Source organism: Musa acuminata, chromosome BXJ3-11 (assembly GCF_036884655.1).
Source record: "Musa acuminata AAA Group cultivar baxijiao chromosome BXJ3-11, Cavendish_Baxijiao_AAA, whole genome shotgun sequence".
Lineage (NCBI taxonomy): Eukaryota > Viridiplantae > Streptophyta > Magnoliopsida > Zingiberales > Musaceae > Musa > Musa acuminata.
In genome coordinates, this window is record NC_088359.1 from 6,757,844 (window position 1) to 6,781,330 (window position 23,487).

At 35.8% G+C, this 23,487-nt stretch overlaps 1 protein-coding gene and 1 long non-coding RNA gene across 11 annotated transcripts; one reads left to right on the forward strand and one right to left on the reverse strand.

The window, feature by feature from the left end:
* Positions 1–735: 735 nt before the first annotated feature.
* LOC103970709 (uncharacterized) lies at positions 736–11,859 on the reverse strand. 8 transcript variants are annotated; one of them, XM_009384603.3, is made up of 14 exons: positions 11,726–11,859; positions 11,151–11,250; positions 10,875–10,996; positions 10,629–10,785; positions 10,430–10,542; positions 9,401–9,484; positions 9,267–9,315; positions 9,057–9,148; positions 6,820–6,949; positions 6,558–6,637; positions 4,752–6,481; positions 3,383–3,499; positions 2,190–3,310; positions 736–1,336 (listed from the first exon to the last, which is right to left on the reverse strand). In XM_009384603.3, the coding sequence occupies exons 2-13, from the start codon at positions 11,241–11,243 to the stop codon at positions 2,787–2,789; spliced, it is 3,291 nt and encodes a 1,096-aa protein (XP_009382878.2). In that variant the 5' UTR covers positions 11,244–11,250; positions 11,726–11,859; the 3' UTR covers positions 736–1,336; positions 2,190–2,786. The 8 variants fall into 8 exon arrangements, with proteins under 8 accessions (XP_009382878.2, XP_009382879.2, XP_065030130.1 ...); XM_009384604.3 differs by lacking the exon at positions 10,430–10,542 and having other exon boundaries at positions 10,669–10,785; XM_065174058.1 differs by lacking the exons at positions 10,430–10,542; positions 10,875–10,996; positions 11,151–11,250; positions 11,726–11,859 and having other exon boundaries at positions 9,057–9,168; positions 10,669–10,711.
* A 2,121-nt stretch (positions 11,860–13,980) lies between these two features.
* On the forward strand, positions 13,981–22,939 carry LOC135652840 (uncharacterized). 3 transcript variants are annotated; one of them, XR_010502218.1, is made up of 5 exons: positions 13,981–14,180; positions 14,258–14,587; positions 21,320–21,401; positions 21,469–21,554; positions 21,657–22,939. It is a non-coding gene; the product is annotated as an uncharacterized LOC135652840 (long non-coding RNA). The 3 variants fall into 3 exon arrangements; XR_010502217.1 differs by having other exon boundaries at positions 21,972–22,939; XR_010502216.1 differs by having other exon boundaries at positions 22,750–22,939.
* The last annotated feature ends 548 nt before the right edge of the window (positions 22,940–23,487 follow it).

The following is a 23,487-nucleotide window of genomic DNA, read 5'->3' on the forward strand; positions in this document are numbered from 1 at the left end:
TTATATTCCTTTTCTCTTTATCCCTCGTCACTCATCACCATTACAATAGCCAATACCATCTCCACTTCTGGACAGAGAGAGAGGGTTTCCTTTGGCTGCTCATCTATAGTAATAATGAAATTTATATGGCTATCGTGCCATGTGACTATGCTCAGCACTGCTTTGACGCTCTTTCATTGACCTTATTTGGGTCCAACGAAGTTTGTCTATTAATTGTTCTAAAGTTCTTGAAACGGATAGTTATTCTGAATCCAATTGTGTTACGATGTTTTGGACAACCGAGTGACTTTGGAGTTCAACTTGATGCTCCGCAGCACTTTTACTCGCACTGACTGAAGTTACAATCAGTCACCATAGAGAAGCTAAGAAATATATTTTTGTTTGCAATGATTAGCCCATGCACTGACTGGGCTAATAATCATGCTGACAAATACATTTCTCTTTATCATTGGTTATGCGGTTCAATAGAATCTGAACGTCATATATTTTAGTAGCAAAGTATAACATCGGTTTAGTAGAATTGATGAGACTATAACATTTGGTCTAAAGATGCAACCACTAGAATTTAGAATATGACACGAGGCAGATAACGAAGACATAATTTGATGACTGATCCTCTTTGGTGCACATCAGAGTAAATCATGTAGATCTCTTACCTTTTTGTCCACAAATGTAAACCCCCAATAATTTTGGAGAAGAATCTCCATGTTCTTCGCCTTCCAAAAAAACAGCACCTTCTTCACAAGCGTTTCTTATTATTGTAATTTAAAAAAAAATTGTATCTGGAGCTTCTACAGATAGCAGTATCCTTTTATCACATTTCAGAAAACAATCTTAAACAGCTTCTCAAAAAGATGTTGCATCACATCTACAAGGATTAAAAAAGTAAATCCTTCTTAAGAAACCAAAATAAAGGATTTTTTTTTAATTAATGTTTCTACCTCGAGAAAGTTTAAGCGCACACCTTTAATCTTTGGATTTCATTAGCAAGATAGTAGCAGACAAACTACATAACCAATCCGAATCTGATGTTTCATCGGCTATGTAAATACTGTCAGCTACCCTGCTACATGACAAAATTATATCTTTAATTCAAGCCGAACATCATACTCACAGTTAAAATTGTCAGGTGAAGTCTGTCGGTCATCGGAAAAGGTCCTTGAAGCCTCCGTGAATCAATCAGCATTCATGGAGGAAAACAGAAGAACCCTTTCTCGAGCCGGCCTGCTTCCACCATGTAAGAAATATTCAACAGTTCTTCCTGTTCCCATGGTAGAACCATGCACCAAGGCAGCAAGAATACCCAAGAAAGGACCCGATAAAACATGATGAATTGCTGAGAATAAGAGCGCAAGAACAGGAAAGAGATTAATTCCAAATGTCTAAGACACCACTAAGTTAACTGCATCTACTGTTTAAATAACTTGGTCTGATGTTGAAACATGAGGTCTAATAAACATTTAACCAAAGAAATTCTTACGAGAAACACCAAAAAACTTCTTTAATTGACAAACAGTCAAAAAGAGAGAATACATGCAAAAATAAGCAACTATTGCAGGAGCAAACATAAAAGATACTTAACAAGATGATGAACCTTGTTGTAAGAGAATGGCACTTAATAGAACTTAGAAGTCCAGATGTAACAGCCTCAAGTGATGCAATAGAAGCCCAATCATGGCTAGTGCAGCTTCTGTCCCTTGTATGAATCCTTTAATACTACTATTGCATCATGAACCAGCAAATATAGGTTTCAGATTAACAAATATAGGTTTCAGATTAAGATGCACAACATGGAAATGGGCATCATTAGGACTATCCAGGAATTTCATCTATCCATTTGCAACAGATATTATGTGACTATATATAGCAAAGGGCTAACACTTGAGGTTATTAAAATTCCTCAGTAAATATTTCCCAAGAAATGTCAAAGCCATTACAAACATTATCCAATCACCAACATGTATATTGCTCTTAGATTAAAAATGATTATACATACATGTAGCCTTCAATCAGAACTCTACATAATTCTATAGTTTTACATTCATCATAAAATTGTTGACAATTCCAGATAATTTCACGAAGTAAAGCATAGTATATATAATATGACCTTACAACTTAAAAGTAGAACTAAAATAGTTGCTAGTCAATGCAGGATGTAAAAAGATCTGAAAAGGCAATGATAAACCTACCTGACAGTGTTGTGTAAACTCCAAGCCGACAAAACAAGTAGAACTTCAGCATGAGCTCGCTCATCACTCGCTTGGGCATTCCTTTTAATGTGGAGCTGATCAACATTTCTCCAACATTATATTAAAGAAACTATTGGCAAGTTTGCTCCACTTATGCATTCAGTCTTAGACCACTCATCTGGCATGCATTATATTGAAAACTTATGCGGCAACACTCTAATTCCTAACAACCACCATCATTTAAAAAGCTCTCTATCAACAGACTTTGCTCCCCAAGACAATCCAAGATCAGAAAATTCCAAAATTCAACATTTTAAGTGTCACCTATCATAAAAGGTCAGAGCTTTGGTTTTGTAGAACCAATGATTCTCCTAGTATTCTCAAATTTGATACAGATAGATAAAACCCATGTTAACCTTTGATGGAAGAGGCTGAATGTATACTCTCACTTTCAAAATGCACAGCCAACCTTTGAAAGTTGCAGCACACGTGTCCATAAACTAACCTGTCTGCTAAAAAGAACCAATGATATTTATTCAGAGATGCAAGGGCATATACATGGACGATGGACAAATGCTGCATTGTGACAGTTAACCACTACATCCTAAATTCCCTGTTATATAGATCACCATTTGGGAAAAGAAATTTTCGTTCCTCGTTGCTAGAATAGCCGTTAGTTAGCCCAAATCTCTCATTCCTCAAAGCTTCCCTCAAACCCATATCACTTCCAGTCCGTAAATCATTCAAGCCATCCCACTGTTTGTTAAAAAATTGTTTATTTCTCAATTGCTGGAATGATATCTGTGCAATTGGAGAAAGACCCCTACGGTTTTCTGCTGAAAGTTGAGATGTAATATATGTATCACCCAATTGCAAGAATCTATCTCCCGCAGACTCTGGTATATCCATGTTGTGATAAGAAGAAAGAGACTGCGGCCTCAATAGATGAATCCTTGGGTCACTATCTGAAACACTAATTTGAGCAGAAAATGTAGATTTAAGGCCCAACCCAGCATTATTTATTCCAAGTGACATTCGCTCCTTGCCGACAGCCAAAATTGCTGGATCAGTAAATCCTATATCACTAGGATTTCCAGATATTTGTGCTTGATAATGATTTTCTGCAAGAAAACAAAAACACATTAAGGAACTGAAGGTCCTGCAAGACGACTGGACAAATTTGATATACAAACCTGAGAACACTGCCTCATGTGTTTGGTAGAATCTATCTTGAGAAGAAAAATCTGGAAGGTGTACTCTGCTTGGAGTGGAAAATCCAGGTGGAGCTGATATCTTAGCCTTCAAAGTACCTTCCATTCATGAGCGAATGAATATCAAACAGAGATCAACAACCCACACAAACAAATTTAAACGACAGCACAGTATTTAGTCAAGTTCATATTGGCATGATATGCTAAATAAACAATAATTTCACATTCAAAATACCATGTCCATGTAATGAATTCATTGCTTAGTATTTAAGGTCAATTATCGTGGAAGTGACAGAAACCTGTTACATATAAAAAGAGAAATGTCGTGGTAATTGTGTATAGTCACCCATGACCCATGGATCAGGCTTGCTGACAACAACATGCAAAGTTGACAATAGGTAAGATCTTTTTTTTTAGAATAATTTGACAATAAGCGAGAAGCACTATGCAGGTCCAGAAACTGCATGATGCATATGCAGCATGGGAATGCTTACCACAACAAAAATGTATAATTTTAAAAGCAGCAGATTGGGAACATAGTCCATGAAAGAAATACAAAAAAGAACTATAGCAAAAAAAAGTTCCCCAATCAAAAGGGGAAAAGGCTTTCGAGAAACCAATGCTCCAAGTTTACCTCTTTCCTGGAATAATTAGCAGAACAAATAACAGAAGGCAGATCTCACATTGTCATTGCATAGATCCATGCAGCATCATATATAGGTGACCAAGAGGGTGTGGTCATAGTGGACTAAGTCTCAAAGGAGAAACCATATGGAACTCCTTAGATTGCGTCTGCTGGAAAGCAATATACTTGAGGAAGGCAAAGAGTGGGAATAAACATGTGGAGAAGCAGTCACAAACTAGGGCACAGACAGAAGAAAGAGTGAAAAAAAGATACGAGTCAGAGAAAGGGTTGAAGGCTCTCTTGTATCATCGAAACATATAACCTTCAGACAGATTGCACCAGTTTGGGCTAAAGCCTTTATGCACCTTATGCAGCTGCATGTGTTATGTGTGTTCCAATTATGCAGCCGAATCACATGATGCTGCCACATATATAAGGTATGTGATGAGGCTAAGAGACCAATAAGCATACAGGGTGATAACAGGGTTATGTCACTGATCCACGTGTGCGGCTGCAAAGACTGCTTATTGAAACCTTGTCTAAAGGACTCACAGGCTCCCATTTAAACATTGAAAGAATCTAAATAGTTAAAATGAAAGCACACATATATAAAAGTGAACTTAGAGATATCAGAAACAGCAAAAGAGCAACAAGAATATTAAAAAGTTATTACAAGTGAACAAATTTGTGGGTTGATGATCATATTAATAATAAGCAAGCACTTACCAGCAGCCTTGTCAAATGAGACAACAGGGTTGCTGTTGATGACAGTGTTGGGAGACTCAAAAGTATCAAACATAGTTCCATTTCGAAGCCCGTGTTCAAATGAATCATGTGATGAGCAAAACATCTGTGCATGGGCCTCACCTCTGGTAGGTTGTACAACACTCCCTTGGCATTCTTGCCTGGCAAAAGAAAACCTAGACTGATTGCTGTTGTTGGATCTCCAAGAACTTAATAATTTAAAGGAGCTTTCTTGTTTTTCGGTTTCACCAAGCAGTCTAGCAAAACTATTACTTGTAGCTGAGGAGTCATCCCATGGATCAACATCTAGTGACAGTATATCCGAAATGATGCTGCTCTCCCTCTTTATCTCTACAGTTGCATATTTGTTAGAACTGGCTATATCATTAACTCTTCCTGAAGATTTCACCTTTTCTTCATTGCAGTTCATCTCAGGACACTGAAAACCCCTCCCAGGTGAACAACTGTTTTGCTCATAAGCTTTGTGACCATTGGGCAGTGCAGATTCTTTATCGCCTAATGGAAAAAATGGAAACATGGCCGTCTCTGAATATCTGTCCATATTTCTGCCAACTCTTGGGGTTTGTTTATCTTGGACATAGGTGTTCCAAGAAGTAGAACTTGAACAATTACCGCTATTGTGTGAATGATTTAGGTAAATTGAAGAAGATAGTCGATCAACAGTATCTGAAACTCTAAGTACTTTATTGTCAGAAGGAAGTAGCAAGACATCTTTGTTATTAACTGCAGAGGTCGACTGTTCCTTTAGTAGCTCACAACTCCGGTCCCTTAACCTGTTACTAGCATCCTTATCAAGCAACAGCAGGGCTTTGTTCAATGAAGCTGAATCCGAGTCATTTGTCAGAGGCATCACAGCTGTAAAACTATTAACATTTGAAAATTGATGCTGGTTCACATGCAACTGATCAGCTCTAACATGGCTATCTATAGTTACTGAAGACAAACTTGAGCATAAACTATGTGTTACCCCATTGACAATACTAGAACCTTGAGTAGCACTACCAGAACCAGACCTGCTGAATTGTCTATCAAAACCTTTAGAAATGGTGCTATTTATTGCCTTTGTGTTGTCACCATTTGCATAAATGGATGTTTCGTTATCTTCTGATGCACTAACTGGAAGGCTATATGAGAAATTTGAGGCCACCTGCGAAGCACGAGGGATGTCCGAGAGATCTATAGTTGATACTTCTGATACAACTGTTTGGCTCTGCTCGTCAATAATAGGCATAAACTCGCAATCCGAGTGTGACATTGGTTTTTCTTCACCAAGCTTTGATGTCACAACTATGTCATCCAATGAAGAAGATCTGGATGAACAATTATTTGTTACAACCGCCTCCAGTGATGACCTCAAAGGTTCTACAGGTTGAGAAATGTCACCAACTTGCAGTGATTCTCGGTTTGCTGGCATTTTCGGCGTCATATCCACAAAATTATGCCTCAAGGAGGACTGCTTAGTACTTTCCGTTAACAACAAAGGTGATTTATTAGTTGTTAAAGTCTGGTTTTCAGGCACCTTGGATGTTGTAGCTACTTCATCATTCCATGCAGAAGGATGATGTGTGTTTTCAGTCAATACAGGAGGCAAAGACAAATTACCAACCATCTCTACCTTTTGTTTGGCATGGGAAACTTGGGAGCATGCTGCACTTGCAACAGGAGACCGGCAGTTCGAAGTTTGAAGACCCCTGCATGCAAGAAATTTGAACATTGACTTTGATAGACTGGGAAATCCGAAAAAGAAGGGAACAGCAAGAATCACACCATGAAGCACCAGCCGGAAGAACAGTGGGCTTCCCAGCATTGCTATTAGGAGGAGAATCTTTGGCCTGGTTTGAGATGCTCTGCTTGCATGTACAATCAGTAAATGTGATGATACAAAGCATATACAAAAAATTTATAGCCACAATCAATATGGTTTACTACAGACTAAATAAGTTGCAGGTCCTAACTAAAAATAAGTCCTAAGCCTCAGTGGACTATCAAAGCTTTTTTTTTAAGTGACTATCAAAGCATTAGAATTTACATTTGAGGCACTTCTGATGTGATATCTGCTTGAAGCTGTTATACTGTTAGAAAAGTCATCGGCTGGAGGAGGCAAAACAGTTCCTGAATGCTGTTGAGAATTATTTGAAGCAATTTGTCGAACCCTACTCCTAAAAGCACAATAAGCCAAAAGTTGAGTAAAAGGGAGAGCAAACACTGAATTCATAGGATTACTTTAGATTCTGTGGAAGAACAAGGCAACAATAATAACCTCATCAAGTGCAATAAGATGATTGCAATATGCAACTAGTGAACCTAAGACAGTAGAATAGTAATTGTGGAGGGCTTCAATGTTGTTCACGTCTGTGCTGTCTCTATACAATTTACCAGTTGTGACTGAATGAATCTCAACATAATATGGTGATCACATGTGCTTAAGACAAATGCTGTCATGATATTACAGCATTTGTCTTAAGTACAGGACATCCAACATATACACAGCAACAAGTACATAAACTTATTTCAGTTTGTGCAAGCATATATCTATCAAAATAATATAGCCATATATGCTATGAAAGTGTGATAGCAGGCACTACAATACTCAATAATTCTTAAGCACAGGACATCATGCAAATCATACAGCAGCTTGTACTAAATGTTTGTCAATCCAGATGTCATCATATTACTAGGTACTCAGAAGTCAGAACCCTTCTTTCTGTCAAATTTATTTACAAATTTTTATAAGCCAGAAAGCTGTATAAGAAAGTGTGAACGAATGTGTTGTATAAGAAAGTGTGAACGAATGTGTTGGATATCGACAGAGAACTCAATCTCAAGTGCTATCCTGATGCTTGGGTTGCAAATCATGCATTGGAACTCAGAGATCTCAAGGGCGAGATCCATGCAAAGAAAGCATTTGATGCAGAATTATTGCCTTTAAGTTTAATTTGGATCTTGACAAACTTTAGGCTAAGCCAGAACTGTCAAGTTTGACTGCTATTGAGTCATATCATTATTATTCTTCTAGTATTTTTAGATTAATATTCACCACTTTTTACTGGCTGCTTTTTTAGGTGCCTAGTCCTGTTTGAATTGTATTGATGTTTAAAATTTTTAAGTACAGATAGTGTTTACTTGTTTATGACATAGTTAGCCACTGTAACCAAGATTAAGTTTCTAGACTTCTCCAAAGCTTTTGTACACCTTTACCTAATGATTGCCAGAATCACTAAATAATGAATTAAATTATGTTGATCCTACTTTTATAATATACTAACCAGAGGCTTTCTTATACAGACTTTATAATACTCAAATATGAACTTTCTTTCTTAGATCCCTATTGCGTAACTGTTGCTTGAGTTAGACTATGTTGAACCAAATTTAATTTAGACATTCCTCTAACACTTGGCTATCTAGAACTAAACATCACTTCATGAAGTTACTCTTAAAGTCTAGAGAACTGCACTAAGTGGCCAACTTAGTTCTGACAGTAAAGAGTTCTCATCTTCTTAGAACTATGAAACCTTGAGTGTGAAGAAAGCCTCATGCAACTTCTGTGGTGGCTAATTCCAGCATGTATATTAAAGACCCGAGACACACTAGTTGAGCATAACTGAGGAGAGGGAGACATATTATTTGATGAACATAAGTTGCTTATGTGCAACTAGTATACAAACATACTATCTATAACAAATTAGAATTTTCTAACAAGGAAATCCCTGTGCAAAATATGATGAAAAAGCTTCATAAATAATAATCATAGGCTCATAGCAATGACAGCAAACAGATGTGTAGAAGAAAACTCAATCAAAACAGTATCTCTGAGCTGCATATGTGCAACAGGAATCATTTACACTGAGTTTTCGTTTGATTATGTTCGTCCTACATTGCTGCAGTGCTATATAAGAATACATGTAAGACAATTCATGGAAAATGAATCAAAGAGCAGAATAGTGTCAAGAGTATCAGATATTAGTAGAAATTTCCATCAGATGAAGAAATACTGCTCTGCCAGTACCTCATATCACCCAAAAAAAGCTTCTTGGAAAACCAAAGAATTTACAGGGTTAAATGAAATGCATATGTGCTATAATTAAAGTTTATCGAACACTTGTGTGATGGACACACTATTAAACAATACTTATTTATGACAAAGAATTAAGCTTATTTTAACTTCCATAAAAAAACATGTTGTCATACTGCAATAGCTCAAAGTCAACAGCAATAATCTAGCATTCCATTTTAGATGGAAGGTTGTACGATATACTAATCTATTACCTTGTATAAGCTGAAATAATCTCATCCTTGCTGAAACTATCTTCTTGGCTGCCTATATCATGCAAATACAGACAATCTGGATTGCTGCAGGTCTGAACAACCAAGATAATTACTGGTAATGAAATTTGACAAGAAACAAAGTTTATCATATGTAAACAAAATTATAGTAAAAAAGAATCCAGAAGTAAAGAAACAGGCTACTTTCTGTACCATATTTCTCAACCAGGCATGGCAATATTTCGTTGTACCAAAACATGCCCTACAAAAGTGAACTACACAACTATTAGGGTAAGAACAGGTTAAATGAATAAGTCATGCAAATGAAATCTAAATGACTGGCTTACCTCAAGGTCTTACCCTCCAGAACATAATTGTGTACAGCTTTAATGCATCGAACAGCTTCTTCTTCTCTTGCATATGTAACATACCTAGTCCAACAAGGTACAAAAATATGAGAACCCAATATTGGTAAACTAAACATGAATTCAATACTTCTCAAACACTTTGTGATCAGGTCACAAAAAGCTATAGTTGCGGCCCTATGCAAACACCATGTAGAAAACTTGTTGTTACATGTGTTTTCCAGGTGAAGCCATCTTCATGAACTTACAAGGGCCAAGCACTCCATAAATACAGCCATAAATTCTTTAATTCTCTTTATTTATTTTAGATCCGCTGTTAATCAGTCATGTTGCACCTCAAATCACAATATACACAATACTCAACCAAAACCAGAAGACGATAAGAGAAGAAATATACATACATCCTTTGTCTAGTAGAAGGCTAGGCCCAGTGAGCTTAGAAAAAATTAATGACTGAATCCTAGATCAGACCACCACAAAGTAAACATGGCCCAAGTCAAAAAAAAAAAAAATGAAGTAAACTAAAGAAAAATATAGAGAGTCAGTAGGACCAACAAGCAACATCTAGCACCAACATATAAACTAACACGATCCTCAAATTCAAACATGATTCAAATACTAAAGGCATGTAAGTGAATGTCTACAAGCAATGCACCTAGCATATAAATAGTCACCACTAGATGCATAAGTGGCAATGCTTGTTTGGCAACAAATTACTGAAAAACACAGAAATTGATTTCACAAAAAACAAGAATTCATAAACCCAATTGTGCAAGCATGAAACAACATAAAAATGCAGAATAAGTTGAAAGAGATAAAATTATTGAATAAATCAATTTAATACACAACAAACAACCTAAACTAGATCCCAAATATAAATATCATCACAACATAGAAACAAGTTATAATGCCTGAAATAAGTAGCTTCCTCAGTTTGGAGATGAATTCAAATGATTGCTCTGTTCTTAACAAATAGAAAATAATACCAAAGTCGATATAAATAAGACCTACACACTACACGTGCTGTTACTTGATGCTTGCTGGGTAGGGGTACTTGCAGGACGAGAAATTGACACCTTTATAACTTTCCCATACTGACCAAAGTATTCCTTACTTTCAAGAAACTGCAAATCACAGAGAAACCTCAAAAGAACCCCTTTTTGTTTACCTAAAGCATGAGTTCTAACAACAAAAGAGATCAAGCACGCACACTATCATCGCATAAATTAGTAGGAAGTCCAATTATGTACACAAGGTTTCGTTGCATCACTCTGACACTGCTAAGATGCTTCTTAGCTTCTGCAGATGTTTTCAGCTTTGCTTTTTGAGATTTCTGCTTTTTCTCAGAATTTATCTCAGCAACTATCCTATACAAAAGAAAGAAAATGTATAAATTTAGTGTCATATGAATCTATACAACATATAAATCATTCAAGGAAAACACTTAGAATGTAACCTTTTGCAGTTGGCGGCCATTCTGACAATCCTTTCCTTGTCATATGGCGTGCGACATGCGGGACACCGCCCTTCTGTTTTCTCAGCCATGTCATTTATTTGATGCCAACACCAAACACAAATCTGCAGACAAGATAAAGATCGTGCGTCAACTTCAAGACATGGAACTCAACGCTTCTAAGAATTCAGACATCATCTGTAGCAAAGTCAAACGTAACAAGTGCTTCAATCTTAAAACCCGAATTTATCTCGTTTCCCAATCAGCAGGCACACATACCTCATATCCACATTTGCAAGGTTTCAGCTGCTGGTCAGTCAGATCCATCTCCTCAGCGCACAAAGGACAGGTCCTATCTCCATCATCACTCATGGTGGTCCTTCAAACACGAAAAAATTATTCAAAAGACTAACCAAGAATGCATACAAATCACAGATAAAATACCAGAAATCCACGTCCAATAGTTACTAAATGATGCCCCTAAAAGGTCCTAATTTCTAGGATTACCTACATACATTATCCCATTCCCAAAACCAGAGAGAAGCCCTATAGAACACAATTCTTTTCCTATCCGGCAATCTCCCCAGACTTCTCCTTCACGAATAGCAAAATCTACAGGTTAACCCCAATCTAGCAACATAAGGATTTGCACGAAATCCTTGATCGCACGAGTTCCGACAGAGAATACTAAAAATCTACCCACAGCTAAAAACTCCCACGCCCAATCAATGGAAGCAACCAACAGCCGGCCAGTCTACGCCATCGGTTCCGCGGGGACCATAATAGATCAGCAAAGTGAAGATAATTTAACGGGAGAAGACGGCAGATCCTGCGATCGGCGAGAGATCACTTACACTGGGGGGATTGGGAATGGATCGAAGGCTGAGGTCGGGATCGGGAGGACGCCTCTCCTCTCTTACGAAGGGATGGGTTTGTCCGCAGGACGCACTTGGTGTTTTTGCGCCGACTCGGCTGCGTATTAAAGAACCGGCAACCACAACACCGGCTTCAAACCACCAACGCTCTTGCATTTATTTACGAGACGTGCCATTTCTCCGTTATGCCAATTTTGCCCTTCCCGGACTCGGATCATCTGCAGGACCTTTGTGAGCAGAAGATTCGGTGTTTCACAGGTGGGCGCAGTGGAGCCGTTGCCTTATCCTCTCTCTCTCTCTCTCTCTCTCTCTCTCTTTATATATATATATATATATATATATATATATATATATATATTAAATATTATTAGGAAATATATATATTAAATATTATTAGATTTCCTATTAGATGTATTAGGGACGTGTCTAACAAGAGTCTTCGGAGCCAATAAGATCTCATTTGTTTTTTCTAATGTATTTTATGATGATTTATCGTAATAGTTAGGAAAATAAGGATATGAATTTAATAATTATATAGGATTGTCGGATGTTACTTAGACATGAAAGATCAATTGAATCATTAGGTATTATAGTTAGTGATAAGTCATATTTTGTCCGTTTTGGATGAATTTACGAGCTCTTGGTTCCTCTACGCTTTAACCAAGACTAAATGTTATTATCAGTATTCCCTCTCGTATGGAAGCCAATGGCTTAAAGCCCTTCTTCGAGTGCCAATATAGTAAGTCATTAGTGCGATAGGCTTACGATGAGTTATTCGCTTTGGGCAGCGAGCATATTTGCACGTTTTTAATCTTTCGAAGCTTCAAAATGTGCTTCTAAGGATAAAGGTGACCCGATGGACTTGAGCTCTTGGTTTTTTTACTTTTTAATCAATGTGGAACTAAATATCCTTATCGGTTGGTACCATAATATCATACAAAACGGGTAGAACGTTTAATCGATATATCTAGTTGATAAAGCATTTAAGTGAATGTATTGATAATGAGATGTGGTTTTTGATTATTGATATTATATATATATATATATATATATATATATATATATATATATATATATATATATATATATATATATATATATATATACTCTAATAATTTATTTATGTTTTGGGTGGTACCTAAGTATTGATTTTGTGAGTTAGAATTCAATTTCACCGTTTATCCTTGGGGAAAAAAAAAAAGAGAAGGGCTTTAGATACCAACTTTATCATTATTATTTAATAAAATTTTATGCCATATTGTTTTTGTTCTTTTATCTGTTCATCGCTTAAGCTTCCACCCCAATTTCCAAAGAAAAAAATTGAAGGACTATATAAAGTATTAAAATAATTAAAGACTTGACGATACAAATTATATTAAATAAATGATTGATGCCCACAAAGAAATCACCCAATGCTATAAATTTTAATGTGAATTGGAGTTCGAACATTATTATATAAATAATCGACTAACCACATTAGTTATTAACATATGCTTATTTATTATTAAAATAAATAATTATTTATATCTATGAAACCTAAATTTAAGAGTAAAACAAATCGGATGGATATATGTATATAAATTGTTTCGATACTTATATGATGATATCACTAATTAAATTAAGAACAATCAAATAATATAAATCCTTTCCTTTCTTACTTTTCTCTTTAATAAAAATATAATATATTTAAAGTTATTTTCAATATTTAAAAAATATTGATTGATTTTCCTTAAAAAAAATTATTTTTGATATTTTCTTATAATGTGTTTTAGTTTTTCCATTTGATGCCTATGTTTTATTTAATAACCTAAATATCTTTTCTCATCGTTTATCATCCCGTTGCAAGTCCCGTCATAACTTATGATTATCTTTACCTTGTATTTTTTTTTCTCTTATATAATCATGCTTTAACTCTTTTTCTTTACTTATATTTTTCTTTTTTATTTTTTATTTTCATGATTAGCTATAACAAGATAAAGACGACGATCATGATAGAGTGAAAGCAATGAAGCTCTCATGATGGGATGAATGCATAAGAGTCTCACAATGAAACTAAGATGACTATAAGCCAAGAGTATTTAGAGTAAAGAAATTAATATCAAAAAATTAAAAATTAGGAAAAAAAATAAAAAAAAGAGATTTTTTGAAAAACCAAAGAATATTTGTTTTTATAATAATTTAAGTTATGATGGTGTATGGTTAATAAATATGCAAGTCGTGAAGGGTAATTAAATAATTCTATTGATTTGAGAGAGAGAGAGAGAGAGAGCGAGGCGAAGCAGAATTTGATTCCTCTTCGCATTTTATCGTGTTTCTCTGTTGATGCGGGCCCAAGAACCAGCCATCGAAGGCGGAGCTCGCCAGGAAGCAGAGGATCGTCGAGGAGGAAGACCTTTGGGGGTTGAAGAACAAGAACACAGAGCAAGAATGTCCGGTAAGTGCGTTCGTACCCTCCGGCAGTTCTCCGTCGAGATACTATCTTATCTAATTTAACCTAATCCATCTCATTAGTTCCCTGCCCCCTCACTAGTCGATGGATTCCTCGCTGATCTAACAACTACAGTAACGGGAGGGGGAGGAGGAGGAAGAGAAGGCGTCGGCCAGCCCAAAGTTCCAATTAATAAATAGGGGGGTTTTCGTCGTCTTCTTTTCCTCTTGGTCTCTGTTGTATTACCGATGCGCGTGTTGATGTTCTTAGGGTTATCGACTTGCTTATGTGTAGACGCTAGTTCCGCGAGGCGGGCAGGTACCAAAAGGGTTCCGACTGCAAGTTCTCGCATGATCTCTATGCCCAGAGGAAGGGCGTGGGGATCGACCTCTACAGCGACCAACGCGGTCAAGGTAAGTCGACGACAGTTGTATTCTTTCTTCATTGTTGATTTTGTTTGTTGTTCCTGTCTGTTCATTGAGGTTTGGCATCGATGAGGATAGGCGGAAGCTGATTGTGCTTCTGTTGTGTCTTTCTTTGGCTTATAGCAAAAAGGAAAGCTAGAAAATTGGTGATGCTTTATAACAGTCAAACCTTTTTAATCTACTCTAAGCACATGCCACATCGTTGCGGTATTAATTTAGTTTGGTGAAGAGAAAAGGACCGGTTAATGTACATAGAACTAAAATAGGATGTTCAAAATAAAAAAAAAAATATTTTTTTTATAGATTCAAAGAGCGAAGACTATGGTATCGTAGAGACAGATTTTCCATGCATGTATCAAATTTTGCATCGGATGAAAATCTTGTACATCAGTATATGGGGGCTGTGTACCAACGAGAGAAAAGTTCGAATGCAAGTATTAGTGAATCTCATGGAAGGGACTTGATCATGCAGAGGTACGATTGAAGCAACTAGATAGTTGAACTGTTCCAAAGTCCATATTCGCTTAAGGAAGCTTGACAAGTCAGAAGGATAAAGTACATGATTGTTAGTTAGATAAGACTCTATAAGATATCAGGATTTTCATAATGTTGTTCATTAGAATACAAAGTAAGCAAGTTATATAGGAAGAAGAGTGCTTGTAAGAAGTTATCTGATATGGATAGTGATATCATTACATATTGTTAGATAAGAAATAAATACATTATGACAAGTGCGGTTGAGACTAAGGTGGAAATCATCCGTGTGGTTCAGAGGCGTCCATTATAATGGATCATGATGGTTTTTTTCGCATTAGATTTTTTAAATAAAAATTCGGTGTCTTATTGTTCTACTGTTTTTGTTGTTATGATTAATATTTGCTTTAGGTAACAAGTTGGTATTTTAGCGAGGAACCTCATTTTGATACACAAATAGAAAACAAAATTATTCCGCTATAGTAGTTTTTCCCAACAAGTGGTATCAAAGCATTTGGTTGTTTGGTGCTAGTTTTTTTCTTGTGTAATTGAAATGGAAGAGACAGTATAATTAAATTGAACTCATCAAATTATTCCACTTGAAGGCGTATGATGGAAGATTTACTCTATTGTAAAGATTTATATAAGCTCATCAAATTAGTCCTAATGATGAAACCGTGGCAGCGTAGAAAAATAAACAGAGAGAGAAAGTTAAGGTTTTGAGACTTTTAATAGATGATCAAGCGGCTAAACTTCATCGGTTTTGACCTAAATTTTATGTGAAGAATCCTTGCAATAAGCTCTACATTCTTAATGGTACTGATCTACAGTTTATCCTCTCTGAAATGCTTTTCTGTTATACCCACTTGGTGAAACTTAAAATTTTTCTTTCATGAAAGCCATCTATAATGATGATGATATGTTATTGTTGAGCCAAGATATATTTTCTTGATATTATTGTGATCCTTTAGTTATTTTGGAGAAGACTTATTGTAAATATGTTATCATTATTGATGATAGTGGAAGTTTGAAGTGGACTATGGTCTCGTGATTTTTCCTGCAATGGATTTTTCACATAAAAATTCGGTATTTCACTTTGTGATTAATTCATTGTTCTACTGTTTATATTGCTCTGGTTAATATTTGCTTTTGGTAACAAGTTGATATTTTAGTGAGGAACCTTATTTTGATACACAAATAGGAAAAAGAATTATTTTGCTATAATAGTTTTTCCCAACAAGTGATATCATAGCATCAGGTTGTTTGGTGCTCATTTTTTCCAGCGGTATGATTAAATTGAACTCATCAAATTATTCTATTTGGAGGCGTATGATGGAAGATTTACTCTATTGCAAAGATTTCTATAAGCCAATCAAAGTTAAAGAAAAACTTTCTATCATGGAAGATGAGGAATGAGAGGTTCAACATAAAAAAATTTATTGCCTATATTAGAAGATGGATGAATATAAATTTGCATGAGCATATTTATGATAAAACCAGAGTTGATGTTGTTTGGCAAAGGTTAGAAAATCTTTTTGCGAAAATGATAGTGGGAAATAAAATTTCTCTCCTTAAAAGACTTAATTTAAAGTATAAAGATGGTGATAATATTGTTGAGCATATAAGTTTGTTTCAGAGTTTTGCAAACAAGATGGTTGTTATAAAAATGAATATAGATGATGAGATGCAAGGATTGTTATTTCTCGGCTCTTTATCGGAAAGTTGGGAAACGTATGCGGTGATAATTTGTAACTCTACGCGGGGACTCTAACCATAGATATTGTTAAAGATAGTTTGGTAAATGAAAATGCTAGAAGGAAAGAATGGGGAGAATCTTCTTCTGGTGCACTTATTGAAAAACAAGAAAGACGTAGAAAAAGTCATAGTAAAAATCCACATGGTTATAGAGGAAGATCCAAGTCTAGAAGAGATATCAAGTGTTTCCATTGCAATAGGCCAAGTCACATGAAGAAAGAGTGTATGTTTTAAAAGCGAGAACAAAATGAAAGGAAGAAAAATGAGAAAGAGACTAGTACATTTGCTGTTGAAGATGATATCGTTATTGTTTGTGATGACGGATGTGTCAGTCTTGCAACTCAGGATAGTAACTGGGTAATTGACTCTGGTGCTTCATTTCATGTTACTTCTCATGGTGATTTCTTCATATCTTACACTGTTGGTAAGTTTAGCAATGTCAAAATGGAAAACAGTGGTACATTTAAGATTGTGAGTATTGGAGATATTTGCTTAAAGACTAGCACTATGAGCAAATTAATACTCAAAGATGTTAGATATATTCCAAATATTCGTCTTAACTTGATATCTACAAGCAGACTTGATGATGAAGGATTTACACATTAGTGAAAGCAAAAGAAAGCTCACTAAATGTTCTCTATTTGTGGCGAGAGGAAAAATGCTAAATTCTTTCTATGTCATGAAAGCTAAGTTACAGAAATGAGAGATCAATGCAATTCAAAAGGGTAAAAGCATAGATATTTGACATAAGAGACTTGGTCGCATCAACGAGAAAGGACTTCAAACTCTTGTTGGAAAGTAGTTCTTACCGAAGGTGCAAGGTATATTTCTTAAATCTTGTGATCATTGCTTAGTTGAAAAAACACATATAGTTATCTTTCATACTTATCCACCATCTAGAAGATCAAATGTTATTGATTTGATTCACACTAATGTTTGTACTATGCAAACTAGAACTCTTGGAGGTGCTCTTTATTTTGTTACTTTCATTGATGATCATTCTAGAAAAGTTTGAGCTTTTGGTTTGAAATTTAAAGACCATGTACTCAATGGTTTCAAAGAGTTTCACATCAGTGTTGAAAGAGAAACTAACAGAAAGCTAAAGTGTGTTCGAGCAAATAATTGTGGCAAGTACAGGGGTCCTTTTGAGAATTATTGTAGGTTCCATAGTATCATGCGTGAGAAAACAGTTCATGAAACTCCTCAACAAAACAATGTGGCAGAAAGGATGAATATAACCATTGAATAAAGGATTATTTGTATGTTTTTCCATGCTAAGTTACCTAAGTCATTTTGGGTGGAGGCTATGAGAACTACACTTGACCTGATAAATCTTTTTCCATTAGTTCCTCTAAAAGGTGATGTTCTAGTGAGAGTTTGGAAAGGAAAAAAAAAGATATATCTTATGATCACTCGAGAGTCTTTGGGTGTAAAGCATTTGTTCATATTCTCAAAGATGAAAGGTCCAAGTTTGATAATAAGGTAAAAATATGTATTTTCTTAGGGTATGGTCATGAAGAGTTTGTGTACAAATTATGGGATCCAGTGAACAAGAAGATTATTAGAAGTAGAGATGTTGTATTTCTTGAAGACTAATTGTTTGATGATGGTGACAATGTTGAGAATTTATATTCCTTGGAGTTTAGGTCAAGTTCCTTCATTTGTAATTCATGATGATCATGAGGGAGATGAACAAGAAGATTATAGTGAGAATGTCAGTGATGATGCTTATACAGTTGATGATATTGGCCAACTGAACAATTTAAGCAAGCACCTCCACCACTCTCCACCAATTGAGATTTCATTAAGAAGATCCACAAGAGAGCGACAACCATATACAAGAGATCCTCCATATGAGTATATTATGCTTACTGACGTAGGAGAGTCAGAAACTTACCAAGAAGCTATTCTACATGAGCACAAAAATTAGTGAGTTAAAGCCTTGCAATAAGAGATGAGATCTTTACTTGAGAACCACACCTATGACTTGGTAAAGTTGCATAAAGGGAAGAAAGCTCTCAAGAATAAATGAGTTTACAAATTGAAGACTGAAAATAATAACTCACAACAAAGATACAAGGCACGACTAGTTATGAAAGGATTCCGTCAGAAGAAAGGTATTGACTTTGAAGAATATTTTCTCTTGTAGTGAAAATGTCCTATATCCGAGTTATTCTTAGTTTGGTTGTTCGCTTGAATTTAGAAGTTGAGCAACTTGATGTGAAAACTATATTTCTTCTTGGTGACTTAGAAGAAAAAAATTACATGTAGCAACCAGAAGGTTTCAAAGTCAAGGGAAAAGAAAATCTAGTGTGCAGGCTTAGGAAAAGCTTATATGGACTCAAACAAGTACCGAGACAATGGTATAAGAAGTTTGATTCCTTTATGATGAGTTAAGGGTATGATAGAACCATATCTGGTCATTGTGTGTTTACAAAAAAGTTTTCAAATGATGATTTCATTATTCTCCTGATATATGTTGATGATATGCTGATTGTTGGCCATGATGCTGGTAAAATTAAGAAGCTTAAAAAAGAGCTAAGTCTTTTGTCATGAAAGACTTAGGATCAATAAAACAAATATTTGGTATGAAAATTCTTCGTGATAGAAAGAATGAGAAAATTTGGCTATCTCAAGACACCTAAATTGAAAAGGTTCTTCAAAATTCAAAATGAGTAAAGGTAAAGTAGTTTATTCCCCACTTGTAGGTCATTTTAAGTTTAGTTGGAAACAATGTCCTATAAGTGAAAGAAAGGGAAGAAATGTCCAGAGTGTCTTACTCATCTGCGATAGACAGTTTGATATATGTTATGGTTTGTACTAGGCCAAATATAGCTCATGTAGTTTAAGTTGTCGGTTGATTTGTCTCTAATCCTAAGATAGTATCTAAGTGGTACTTCCAGGTTATGTTTATGTTTTGGTAGTGGTAAGAAGGGTACACAAATGCAGACATGACAGGTGATACTGATTCTAGGAAGTCCACTTCAGGGTTCTTGATGACGTTTTTAGGGGGAGTAGTCTCTTGGCAATCTAAGTGCAGAATTGAGTTGCTCTATCAACCACAGAAGCATAATACATAGGAATTACTGAAGCCTGCAAAGAAACTTTATGTATGAAAAAGTTTCTACAGGAATTGAGCTTGAAACATGAAGGATATACTATTTAAGATGAAAGAATTCAACATACCATTTTAGATCCAAGTATATTGACTAAGATATCATTGGATTCGTGATGTGCTTAAGACGAAAGAATTGTACTTGGAAAAGGTGCATACCAATGAGAATTGATCAAACATATTGATAAAATCTTTGCCTAAGGAGAAGCTTGAAGCATGTAGGTGAAGAGCGGGTTTAGTACAACCCACCATATGAGCTGAAGGGGGAGAATTATTATGTCCAGCCCATAGGGGGGCTTAGACAGATTGATTTGGGCATTGAGCCCAAATCTGATTTATTGAAAAAAGAAAAAAAAAAGAAATAGGGAAGTGGAGACGTGTGCCGGTGGAAGAGACGTGCGAACGGTGGAAATTGTGGTGACGTAGAAAAATAACAGAGAGAGAAGAGGAGAGGGAAAGTTCTGAGGCTTTTGCTAGATGATCTAAGTGGCTAAACTTCGACGGTTTTAACCCAAATTTTATCCTTGCAACAAGCTTTACAATCTTAATGGTACCAATCTGTAGTTTATCCTCTTTGAAATGTTTTTCTGCTATACCCACTTGGTGAGACTTAAAATTTTCCTTTTATGAAATCCATCTATGGTGATGATGATATGTTATTGTTGAGTCAAGATATATATTCTTGATGTTATTATGATATTCTAGTTATTCTAAAGAAGACTTATTATAAATCTATTATTATTATTGATGATAGTGGAAGTTTGAAGTGGACTATGGTCCCGTGATTTTTTTCGTATTTGATTTTTTACATAAAAATTTTATATCTCATTTTGTGATTGATTTATTATTCTATTATTTACACTGCTCTAGTTAATATTTATTTTCGATAAAAAATTGATATTTGATGAGAAATCTCATTTTAATTAAAAAAAAATATATTCAGTTATAATAATTTTTCCCAACTAATAGTGACCGGAGCATATCACTATCAAAGGACTATGCAGCCCAGTATGCCCCTTTTTCGAGTTAACTTTAGTAGAACCTAAATGATGGTAAGGGCTGCCATTATTGACATGCACTGCCTCCTCGGTTTGACTTGAAATCCAAATGAAGGCTATGTCGGAGGAAGAGAGAAAAGATATCCATCGAGGAGGAGATTGGATATCAGTAATTTGTGTCATTGTATTTCTTCTTCTGCAAGTGCAGCATCTTTTTTGCCTCTCTTTTCCATTACTTTTTCATGACAACGCCATGCTCTTTTTTTTCTTCTCTTTCAAGTTCTTTTGCATATTCGCCTTTAACTACTAAATATCATCTTTCACAGCATGCATAATTTACCATTCATTAGTTCTTTCTCCTGAACTATTCATGCATAGTAAGGGAAACGCAAAAAGAGGAAGAAAGAGAAGCTGGTTTTGCTGCAATGAGCGCTGAGCAAGCTAACAATGATTGGATAAGGTAAATTTCCAATATGCTTAATGGAGGAGGCTATTGTCATAACCAATACAAATCTTCTTCGTTTCAGTTGTGGTAATTCGTTAATTCCATCAGATTCAAGTGACGTTGAGGCACATGAGAAGTACGCAAGGGAAGAACCATTTACTGAAGAAGGTACGTAGCCTTTTCATTGGCAATTTAATTCTGTCTTGCCTATTGTTTATCCTTCTTTTAGTACTTTTACATTGACCCATCGCACTGCTGCTGCTACTGCAGCTGCTGAGTGTCTATTTGAGGCAGCATAAACCAGAAGTGGTTTCACACAACCAAAATCCCCTGTTGACATTAGCAATTTTAGGCCACCCTTGCCATGAAATAAAAATTATTTATACACCCTTATAATTAATCTTCACCAATCGGCAGTTATATAGTTAGTAGTCGTAATTATCACTAAGACCTTTCAAAATCATTTTGATAGTTTAACCAACTAGAAATGATTAGTTTTAATTCTTTTGATGAATATGGCTTCCTAATCGAAAGAAAATATATATGTTGTATTAAAATTTATAATGACAAATATGGTGTTCCCAGACCTTGCAAATAGTCCTACTGAATTGGAAGGCGAAGAACTGAAGCTAAAATCTGAAACAGTAAGGGAACCCAAAGCCAGCACTAGTCACAGAGTCTTCACTCCGTTGCTACGACACCTTCGATAAAGAAGACAAGCAACGGAGACACAACACACATCCACTGTGGATGATGGAGGTAATACAGGCATAGGCAACTCATCAGCTTCGGCCTCCTCGAGAGCCGTCGCGAACAGGGGTGGTCGACGCCGGGCTGCCACCGCAGCCGGCTTCGGCCTGGCAGCTGTGATCTCCGGGAGCACTGGAGCCGACGGCTGAGGTGAACTCCTTGAAGATCCTGACCTTGATCTGTCCTCTCTTGGGGTAAGGGTTTCCGGCTGGCTTCTCGGGGTACTTAGGACCTGTCGAGTTCTCCATCTCGAGGGGACTTAATGGGCGATAGAGAAGAGAAGAAGAGGCCAAGAGATGAAGCGAGTGCCGGAGGATTGGTTATCTTTGGAGGGTGAGCAGCACCGTGCACGGGAAGAAGGGCGTGGGTACGTTTATGTAGGGGGGCTGCAAATGGATCGGATCTGCAAACGATACCCGAATCCACCTTTAATCAAATCATGGCCTTTAGGAACTCCAATTAACACTCCGACAATAATGCGTATACATCCTCCTATTTAATATTTTTGTGTTCATCATTTTAAATCCAATTGTAGCGGAATTAGTAATAATCATGGGAGGCCACCAGTAAGATGCGATGACTCGAGTGTCAAGCTTGTGATTGCCACTTGCAGGGTCTCACCGCCCACGCGATTAAGTGCGGCCCCACTCCATCCAAACTTCACATCATAAGATTGTGTTCTTCCTCGCCGACGTGACAATGGTCTCCCATTATTCTCCGTTCTCTATCCAAGAATGGATTTAATCTTGTGTACACATGTGAGAATTTATTTATTTATATAAAATTAAATACTTACTAGTTGATTATTTGTATTCACAATCTGATCATTCAGGTTAAATAATTTAGAAGCACCTAATTAAACACAATATATACAGGGAGATTATCCCTTGTAATTAGTTATATTTAGTATTATAATTTTTATAATTTTAAAAGTTACGTTGGATTCTTATACTTACGAAAAGTAAAATATTAAGATCTCTATATAAGGTTCAAAATATAATTTTACGTGGTTAAAAATCAAGAAAAAATAGTTTTGTTAGAGTAATTAAGTTAAATATTTCACATTTGTAAGTATAAGGCTTGGAATGCTAAAGGTAATTAATTACATGGGGTAATATGTAATTAGCCCAATGTATACCCATGTTCTATCTATGATTCTTTGCCATTTATTTAAAGATCTTATGTTAAATTTAATAACCAACATCATGATTATTATAAGTAACATAATAATGATCACACCATGGAATCTTATCTTCATCTCTAGTTTAGCTCGTAAAATTTTATTCCTTCAAAGTCGTCAATTCAGGGTTGATTATAGATCAGATCCACTGGAAGTTAATCCTTGATATGA